The sequence below is a fragment of the Pollachius pollachius genome (genome assembly GCF_949987615.1).
Source record: "Pollachius pollachius genome assembly, chromosome: 3".
NCBI lineage: Eukaryota > Metazoa > Chordata > Actinopteri > Gadiformes > Gadidae > Pollachius > Pollachius pollachius.
In genome coordinates this window covers 37,328,696-37,339,771 of record NC_136936.1, presented here as the reverse complement: position 1 = coordinate 37,339,771, position 11,076 = coordinate 37,328,696, and the positions used below count along the sequence as shown (strand labels likewise).

The window sequence follows — 11,076 nt, the reverse complement described above, 5'->3', positions numbered from 1 at the left end:
CGCTTGATCTCGTCCTTCAACACGCGGCACAAGAGTTCTCACCTTGTTCCTCGTACATCTAGACCATATAGAAAAGAGTTGTGGAGTCAAGAGTCTTTACCGGTACTTTTAACCAAACTAATGACCTGAAACGGGAAGTTAACTAATGCTTTAGAGTTAGAGGATTTGCTGTACATGAATGAATGAATCTATTCTCAATCTCACACAAACTCTCCCTCACTCTCTCACTAGTCTCACAAATTAGGCTCTAGATCTAGAAGTCTTATGGCAGACGGGTCAACGGGCCAGTTCTTTTTTCTTTTTCTTCAAATGTATTTTGACCAATCATGTGGCTGTGGGAGGGGATCTTTCAGACCTGAGTTAAATGGAACGGCTCATGCCCAGAAACAGCATGAGAAGTTAACCTCCTTAGGTCAGAGAGATTATTGTAGGCCATGATTGAGTAAATGGTCAACCAGTGTTGCATTTTTTTTTCCCTTAGAAATATTGGCTCTACCTCCTCCTCTTCCTCCTGCTCTCACTCTTCCTCACCCTTCTCCATGCTGTTCAGTTTCTTTACCCAACACACTAGAAGCCGTATGAGGCCTTTGATATGACACATGATTGAGGTGGCTTGTCAAATGAGTTTGAACTGATGAGAAGTGAGTGAGACTCATTTGTAATTAGCTTTTTGAAGGCCAGCGTTTTCCAGGTGAAGAATTGTTTGCTTTATTATGCAGTGAGGAAAACTTATCTCGTATCTAAAAGAGGACTGGTAACTAAAACGATATCTTCCTAATTTCTGTTTATAGGAACAAGAAACACTGCGAAAACCTGACCTTTCTGGTTTTCTGGCAATATGTCCCGAACCATTACCTTCTCAAATCCACTAGCTTTAATTCAGTTCACCGCATCAGAACTGACATCTGGCATTGAAAGATGAATTGGCTGACAAGGGTTGTTTCAGTGTCTACAACACACACACACACACACACACAAATACATACACACACAAACATACTCCTTGTTTTACAAAAAGTTGTAGCCAGTATGTTAGTGCGCTCATGTTATGTGACAGGCGTGCGAGTGTATTATGTGTACGTGCATGTTTGTATTTTGGTGTGTGCCTGTGTGTTTGTGCATTCTTCTGTCTCTGTGTGTGTGTTTTTGTGTGTGTGTGTGTGTGTGTGTGTGTGTGTGTGTGTGTAAAATCTGAGACACCCCCCACAGGGCCTTGTAGGAAATCTTTGTCAGGAAGGTGACATTAATGAGAGAAATAGGAACTTTGGTCTAGTTTCCTGACATCACAAGCCTTGTTAGATGTTACCATGCAGTAGCGGGCGGCCCTTAGGGATCTGTGGGGCAGCAACCTGGCTCTAACTCCATTTGTTTTTTCTTGAAAACGCTCTTAGAAGTCCTTTTTGTGTGTGGGTTACCATTGACAGAATTGAATAATTATTTTGTTAACTTTTACATTTTGACCCATTGAACAGAGTTAAATGAGTAATGAATCAATTCTGTAGTGTTGAAGAAACATTAACTTCCATCCAATGTAACTTGCAGTTTCAAGGAGTTCATGCAGTTTCAACTTGCAGGAGGCTAAGGCCTGAGTTATATCAGACCCATTTTAGGTGCACAGTGCAAGATCTCAGTGGGAGGCCTGGATAAACAGAGAACACTTCATGGGTTCGCCTTTAATCCAACTTTGTTTATTGTTATGAAGTTATCATCATACCTCTCCGTATGAAACCTCAAGTTTTGAAGACAAAGGGACAAAGAGAGAAAGTAAAAAATATTAGTAGTATGGTGGTAGATATACAGTAGAGTTCTTAATCATACAAACTAAGTATTTTGAAATTGATAATACACAGCCTTGGATTGAGGTTAAGGAAACAGTATGTTAACCTACAAAGTTTGAAATGTATTTATTTTTGGCATATGGAGCTTACTTATATTTGTAGTGCCAAAACCAGAACTAGAATCGTATTGATTTAACAGAGTGAAGCACAAAAAGATTATTATGAACAAAAAACTCAAAAACATTATTTTGTGTCCAACCATCGAGAGAACCCATGATAGCTGTAGTACTCTCAAATCCTAAATCAATGTTAATAAAAAAATACTGCTACCTAGTCTTATGAAAACGTGGTTTTGCCACGTCTCGCATAAGAAACACTGCGATAGTTTAAAACAACAGCAATATCTCCCCATGATGACCAATACTACATTATTTATAACTAAACAACTGGTGAAAAAAAAACATTACTACCAACATATTAACCAACATATATTTGCTCCTATAATGGCGACATTCATTGTAATGTGACATCACAATGTACTTTAAGGCCCTTTCCTTTTCGCTTTCAATGCATATTCAATACCCATACACACATACAGACACTGTTACAGTGAAGGTCATCATTGTGGTTTGGATGCCAGTATGCAGAAATACTCAAGGTGTATCTCCAGCTCTGTGTCAGCGGACTCGGCTCCAATCTCCTCTAGAATCCTGAAACACAGGGCAAGGCTTCATTGAGCAAACACTGTTCAAAGTTGTTTCAAAGTGTGTTTTAAAGACCAACAGTTTCCTGTGTCAGTTTTCTTTGTCTCCATGACGGTGTGTGTGTGTGTGTGTGTGTGTGTGTGTGTGTGTGTGTGTGTGTTTGTGAGACCTGTTGAGGGTGTCGTTCAGCAGGTGCTGGGCCGCAGTTGGCTGGGTCCTGCGGTAGGACTGGAACATGGACCAGGACTCTATGAAACCCAGCAAGGCCCTCACAGAGACACAGTGTCTCACCTGGACACTCTCAACCCTGACACACACACACACACATGCATGCATGCATGCATACACACACACACACACACACACACACACACACACACATGTCCAGACAAGAGCACAGATACACACACAAGGACACACACACACACACACACATGCATGTTTAACAAGCTACACACCCCAGCTCGATCCCTCCGCTCAACTACCTCAGCTGGACATCTGGTACCGTCATCGCTAAGAGCAAGCAAAGGTCGATCAGCGAAGTCACAACTTTTCTCTGTTTTGGGACCTCAGTGGTGGAACGAGCTCCCTACCGATGGCAGGACCGCAGAGTCGCTCACCAGCTTCCGCAAAAGACTCAAAACTCACCTGTTCAGAGTTCATCTCGACTCTGCATAGAAACCAATGCACAGCCACCATTGAATGTTGTACGTCCTGGCACTTGTACATTGCACTTATTCAAGGTACTTAATTGTGTAGCATCTACAGTAGCTGCTATCGCTGCTTTACACGGGGAATGGGTTAGCCTAGCGATTGTAATACTTGCACTTGGTTCTATGAACATCTTTACTGTACCGACAGCGATATATTGTTTCACTTCTTATGACAAATGTACTTATTGTAACAAATGCACTTATTGTAAGTCGCTTTGGATAAAAGCGTCTGCTAAATGCCCTAAATCTAAATCTAACAAACAGACAGCATTACACAAACAAAGTATAGATTTTTTTAGGAAAAGTATGTACAAAATATGAAAATAAAAGGTAGGCACACTATGTATTTAATAGCTATTAGACTGTAGTTTCAATCTAATGGCTATATGGCTTAGCTTCTCTGTGGGCACGTTTGTGGATGCTACCTTTGCTTGTCGGGAAAAGGGATGGCATCAAAGAGCTCCGGCAGCTTATTGCTTGCGACCGCCACCTGGCTGCTGGTGTAAGGTAACAGCACCTCCCTCACCTGCACAACACAAACATCCCCTTTGTCAGCTCTGATAAATACCATTTCATAATCGCAAAGCAAGTCTATTTATATAGCACCTTTCAAACATAAAGGCCATTAAGAGTGCTTTTAAAGGACAATTCAATAAATAATAATAATTTAACAGAAATATAAAATAAAAGTATCAGAAGGCTTAATATTAAAAATATCACTGCATAATGTACTGCTAGTACAGTACAACACAAATACACAGTATTTCATTGTTTCATGTGATATTTGTAATGATTCTGTCTCCGGTGTAAGTCAGAAAAGCCCATTTCCAACCCAGGCTGGACAATGAGTTCATATCACATTATATATTTAGCGCACAGTGTTTTGAAGGGTCTCCCACCTCACGGTAGATTTGGGTGAGCCTGTCTCCACATTCCCGGCTCTGCAGGTGAACATTGTCGTCGCCGAAGCCCAGCAGAGCTATGCAGCCTCCGGGCTTCAGTACCCGCTGGGCCTCCGCCAGGAAGCGCTGCTGCTGGAACCAGTGGGCTGCCGACGCAGCCGCCAGCAGGTCCACAGAACCGTCCGCAAAGGGCAGCTCCTCCGCCGTCCCGAGCCTTTTAGCGGAGGAAGAAGCAAGGTGTTAGCTTGGCCGGCCGAGCAACAGCTAGCCGGTGAAGGAAGCTCTCCGTTAGTACCCATAATGCAACTGGAATCCAGACCTAGCACCGCAAAAAAGTATAAAAGAAAAAATACAACGATACATTTAAGCAAACGTTTAATCTTTTGCATATAGAGCAATATTATTTCTCAAGATTCAAAATAATGTACATCCGTCAAAAGCGAGAATTCAGTACAATGCGAGTACAAAGTACAATCAGTACTCTGGACATAGTTCGTAACTCTCTCTTGAAAAGCAACACAAAGAATGACCATGTGCCTCAACCACACACACCGTTCGTCTCACCTATACGTAACATTGGGGTACCCCTGCCCGGCCCTGGCCTCCTCCAGCTGACCCTCACTGATGTCCAGACCAACCAGTTCCTGGAAGTGTGGAGCCAGGAGCCTGGAGAGCTGGCCGGTCCCACAGCCCAGGTCGACCGCTAGACCCAGGGTCTGTCCCCGCCTCTGTAGATCACAGTGGCAATGGGACCACATCTCATAGTCCTACAGGATTGAACCCTAACCCTAACCCTGTGCCTCATGCTTTGGAAGAAACATCTGACCACATCTCACATCTACATTTTGGTTTAAGATTAGGGGTGTTTTAGAGCCTTGAGGTTGCAGATTGACACACAATACAATGCAAATCTTGCACAATATGATTGGCTAAAATTGTTGTTTCTCTATTGTGAAAAAAATGTATGCTAGGGATGTACACACTTAGGTAGCATTGAAGGATCAACGTGTCCACCAAATAGCACACATCAAATTTTCTGTCACACATTTTGCATATTACTCAGAATAGTACATATTTGGTGTATTCTGAGCATCACAAACCACCACAATAGTTTGTTGGAACTTTAGGCGGGGCCTGCCCGTAATTCCGACACCTCATTGTTCCGACGTCTCAATGGTCCGAAATATTTCCCATTAGATTGACATGCCAATATGCCGACGGTTCAATGTTACGAAAACGGAACCCATTGGTCCGAAGGGCCGTTTGTCCGACTTTACAAAGTGACAACGCTTCACTTCACTTCCTAATGCGCCTCTTGTTTGACTTATCGGACAAACGGCCCTTCAGAACAATGGGTTCCGTTTTCGTAACATTGAACCGTCGGCATAGTGGCATGTCGATCTAATGGGAAATATTTCGGACCATTGAGACGTCGGAACAATGGGAGCGTGTCTATGTTCCCCGGGTCCTATGTTCCCCTCTTTGTATGAGACTGGGGAACATAGGACCCTTTTTTAAAAAAAGGGTCCTATGTTCCCCGCTTTTCCCAAAAAGGGTCCTATGTTCCCCGATATGTATGTGACCGGGGAACAAAGGACCAGCGAAACATAGGACCCTTTTTCAAAAAAAGGGTCCTATGTTCCCCGGTCTGTTACTTTCTCCACCATTACTGGAAGAGGACGTCTGGTTACCCTACGTACGGGAAACTCATTTGATTCCTACCTGTTCCACTGTTAAATAGCGGCCCACATTGGTGGGCGCTATCCTGGTAATTTCTCTGCGTGAGAAATACGAAGTGTGGTGTGTGAGCGTGTGCATGGGTTGAATTGTGTGTGTCTCGTGAGACTTCAGAGCCCTGCAATCGCAATCTTTTTCACGAAATTGGACCTGCACAAACTATATATTATATGAAAGCTGAGCCTCCACTGATTCCGACAATCTAAACCATATCATTCTGGGACTAAAACTCGCAAATAACAACTTAAGAAGAAACTTCCCCCTTTCTTTTAACAACCAAAAATGAAATTTTACCTTTGTGATTTTTGTCCACAAAGTTGAATCTGATCTCATTAAACCACCATAAACAGATAATCCAGCGGCCAAATTTTTGCAACTAAACATGGTGTTTACAATAAATTACTAAGAGAAGGTTTCTTAGGTAAAAGGTAAATTGCCTTCAAACATACATGGTTAACATCATGGTTGTTGGTCGTTTCTTTCTAATGAAGGTAGTTGGGTTCTTGTTCTGCCTTGATGTAGCCTATTATATATATTTATATTTGTATAGCACTTTATATCTGAAACAGATATTTATACATTTCATACAGCACTCATATCTGAAACAGATCTAATTAAACAAATTAAATGAAACATTATTAGAGGTGAATGTATAATGACATTTAGTTTTAAACTCTCCACAAGGGTGCACAATACAATGGAAATAAGTTAAGCCTCGATGCAAGACAATATGATTAGGGGTGGGAATATACAAACATGAGTAATCCTAGATTTAAAAAGCAAAAAAGTGAACCTAAGGTGGGCCATGCGACGGTAGGCCTGCTGGCCATGCTGAGAGCAGAGTTTCCGTCGTCCGGTAATTACCGGTCAAAATGTCTCCTGCCAGAATGACCAATGGAAATAAATCTCTCTGCACAATTTGATTATCTTAACATTTGTTTAGCCAATTCATGTGAAACAATGAGGGTTTTGATTGACCCAACCCGGCCAGACCCGCGGGCCGGGTCGGGCCGATATTTCCCCACTATCCTCGAGCCGGGTCGGGCCGTGGCTTTGATCGAGCGTTTGTGTTTTTTTTAATCAATGCTTTATTGGCCTAATCTGAGGAGAAATCTATGCCATAAACAGAAATATTTTAGGCCTTTATTACACGGGTCTCCTCAATGCCGTGGAACGCTCCGTTCACTTGCATAGATAGTAGTCCGGTAACTTGTGTTGTTAGTACCACATAGTAGGAGAGGTCTACATTGGTCTGGGGCCTCTGGGTCCCATAACTCGGAAGCTATTGAGCAAAAAGCCGTTTTCCATAGGAAATGAATGGGATTCTTAAAATATTCAAATAAAATAGGAGGTACAAAATATTAATTTTTAGTGAGGTGTGTGTTGTTAGTACCACATAGTAGGAAAGGTCTACATTGGTCTGGGGCCTCTGGGTCCCATAACTCGGAAGCTATTGAGCAAAAAGCCGTTTTCCATAGGAAATGAATGGGATTCTTAAAATATTCAAATAAAATAGGAGGTACAAAATATTAATTTTTAGTGAGGTGTGTGTTGTTAGTACCACATAGTAGGAAAGGTTTACATTGGACTGGGGTGTCAGGGTCCCATAACTCGGAAGCTATTGAGCAAAAAGCAATTTCCCATAGGAAATGAATGGGATTCTTAAAATATTCAAATTAAATAGGAGGTGCAAAATATTAATTTTTAGTGAGGTGTGTGTTGTTAGTACCACATAGTAGGACAGGTTTACATTGGTTTGGGGCCTCTGGGTCCCATAACTCGGAAGCTATTGAGCAAAAAGCAATTTCTCATAGGAAATGAATGGCCGAATATCTGTTGAATATCTGTCGAATATCCAACCTCAAACTAACTTCACCACGGTACCAATTTTTACTAGCGGAAACACTGGCTGAGAGTCTACCGTAAAGATAGACAGATTGCGGGGAACATAGGACCCTTTTTCAGAAAAAGGGTCCTATGCTCCCCTTATGTATTGCTACTGGGGAACATAGGACCCTTTCGGGGAAAAACGGGTCCAAAAGGGGAACATAAGACCCGGGGAACATAGGGATGACCCCGGAACAATGAGGCGTCGGAATTACGGCAGAATTTAGGCAGGATTTAGCTACACTAGCTTTGCCCACTGTAAACCTAGACGGTTTGGATGAATACCTTCTCTTCCAGGTACTGAAGGATCAAGACCTTGACCTCCTCAGGAGGCACAAAGCGGTACTTCTGGTAGACGGAGGCGTGGTCCTTCCCCTCAAACAGACGGTAACTCATGTTCTGTCAGGTCAATGTGCAGGAGTTAAGCTATCGACGTTCACCGTGGTGGTTTATTGCTCTCCGTGTAGTTCTTACACCTTTCACCCCAATCAGTCATTCACTCAGTCACAAGTCAGTCATTCGGTCAGTGTGTTCAGGTCTTCTTTAATAATTCCAGAAATTGGGAGTATTCACCTGGAAACAGAAAGAACATAAAAGCATAAATATGCTTACAATTATGTCTTGACGGCACCATTCAAACATGTGTTTGGAATTTCTTCTTCATCTGGGAATGATTGGTTAAATAACCAGACACATTAGGTCCTTTATTTCGATGTAGATTATTCTAATAACAATGATATTATAAGTCCCTCTGTCATTTATAACATGGTCGATTTCAGTAATCCACTATCAAAAGGATAATGCCAGAAATGTGCAAAATTCTTCCCTTTCCAACTTAAAGTCTTCCCAACTTAAAAATAAACCAGCCGAATAGGATTCCATTGTTTCTATTACGACCCACAGTGGAAGTACATTTTCTTTGAAGTTCTTGCAATCCAGAGTATTTCACAATCAGGAATAGCAGTCTCAAAATGTCAACAAGAGCCACAGCAGTGTTCAATTGAGGATCATTTAGTGCTGCCTAAATAAGCACCTTGACATCATGACTGAATGATACTGGAATTACAAAATAAGTTATAATAGTAGCTGATGATATATGGTGTAATATTAGTATCTATATACAACCAGAATAAATCAGAGAAATTTGCATTACGAATACTTTACTATGTTATACTCTACCATACCAGTCTATACTATACAATTCTATACTATACCACACCATACTATTACTATGCATTCTGTTCTATACCATACCGTTCTATGCCAAACGAAACCATATTGTATATAGATAGATATATAGATAGATAGATGGATAAATAGATAGATAATCATTCGTCACCGAGGGGATATTAAGGAAATGAAATGCTACCTGGAGGGGAAACTCTCCTCTCTCCTCAGACAACACGCCTTACTGAGCTGAAATACCTCTACAGATTAACAATGGCGCTGGGGCCCACGTTAACCCCTTCTTGGTCCAAAATGTCCGACCATGTGTGGTAGCAGTTCTGCCTTTGTCCGAAAGAGGGCAGTAGCACTGCAAGTAGCAGAACCATTGCATTCTGGAGGTCCTGTAGTGTATTATCTTCAGTGAGTTCTGAGTGATTTATTCACAGGCATTTTTTTGCTCAATCATACATATAACTTGAGTCCCTACTTCACATGACTTGACACTGACTAATACCGTTTGAACACATTCGACACACACACACACACACACACACACACACACACACGCGCATACACACGCACACACACACATACACACACACACACACACACACACACACACACACACTTAAATACACATGCACAGAAAGGATCACACACACACACTTAAATACACATGCACAGAAAGGATCACGCACACACAAACACACACACCTACACACAGGTGCAAAATAACTACAAACACAATGATGAAACAAGGTTGGATCATGAACACAGCATAGAGTGGCAGCGGCCTTTCTGCTCACTAATGACTGAAGAAGCCCATTTTTAATGTCTGATTATAGATTATGTTTCTAGAGCTGTTTATTAAAATAATACTGATATAACATAGGAATTTCACATTTTCTCGCACATTCCAAGTTGCCATCTTGCCTTTTTTTCACCATTATATTAACAATAATAACAACAGATTTTGTAGTTATTTTAGAATGTTTGGTCAAGAAGTACCAAAATGGTTGGGTTGACCTTCTGGACTTTGAATACACACAAACGCTTTACTTAATATTTCTCTTAGATTTGTATTCCTAGATTGTTTATTTATTTAGGGTTACAGTGGTGTTCTATCTGTGTATACCCACCAACATACCAGAAACAATTCCTTGTCTTTGAATATGTATTGTGCAACAAAGCTATTCCTGATCCTGATTATTTTACGGAACACTTTTAGTGTAAAAAATATAATTTCAATCCATAGCAACACATTAATTTCAAAGCAAAGATGTAAAAGTCCTACCACAAAAAAATAAAGGTAGATGACTCAATTGATGTTAAGTAAACATATTTTGTGTGTGAGTGTGTGAATAAGTGTGAGTTTATTCGTTGCTAGTTTTTGATTGCTATAATATTAATCACATCAGATGGGACCATGTTGTTATTGTTTTGGTGGGCATTTTCCTTCTCTGGCTTTCTCAAGAGAGTGTTTAATTACCCTCAATAGACATGGATGGTAATGACCTGTTGACCACTAATACAGATTGTTTTGCATACAAATATCCCCTTGGCTACTTTACACCATCCCGGGGGTATTCATTAGCCAAAAGTCGTACACTTTAACATGGCTCTTGTGCAGCGTAGTTCACATCAGAAAGAAATATACACATAAATATATATAAACATGATATTTGTCAATGAGGAATGGGATGGTCCATAATGCCCGTACTGAATTAAAGTTTGTTGGTGTGTTGTTGGGGTTATGTCTGAATACGTAATTAAGGCAGTGACCGGAAAATTGTAATGAGCAGTGCTAAATGTGACTATTCCCATAATGGTGGCCAAGTGTGTACCCTGGAGCCCAAAGGAGGTCACGGACTACACAGACATCAGGGACGGCTGAAATGCCCGATCACCAACACCTTACATTACTAATGAGGGAGCAGTTGTTCCAAACCTTTTTGACCCATAACGCAATTTTAAGGATGCAATGTGCAGGATTGTGGCATCCCCCCCCCCCCCCCCCCCCCCCCCCCACCCCCAAACAAACACTCAACAATGATGTAGGAAAAACTACTATGCCCTGTAAGGTGCAAGCAGGTACCAGTACTTCCAAAATGATGTCATCGTCTACGACTGTGTTGAGTAGCAAAGCTTCCTAGATAGATATATAAATTGTATTTAGTTATTGTCTGTA

At 41.3% G+C, this 11,076-nt stretch overlaps 1 protein-coding gene across 1 annotated transcript; it reads right to left on the bottom strand.

Moving 5' to 3' along the window:
- Positions 1–2,397: 2,397 nt before the first annotated feature.
- LOC307073313 (putative methyltransferase) lies at positions 2,398–8,180 on the bottom strand (the record flags this gene model as incomplete). The annotated part of the gene is made up of 6 exons (XM_079733053.1): positions 8,007–8,180; positions 4,662–4,825; positions 4,095–4,311; positions 3,621–3,721; positions 2,652–2,789; positions 2,398–2,488 (listed from the first exon to the last, which is right to left on the bottom strand). Exons 1-6 carry the CDS (start codon positions 8,115–8,117, stop codon positions 2,398–2,400), a joined length of 822 nt encoding a protein of 273 aa, XP_079589179.1. The 5' UTR covers positions 8,118–8,180.
- Positions 8,181–11,076: the final 2,896 nt, after the last annotated feature.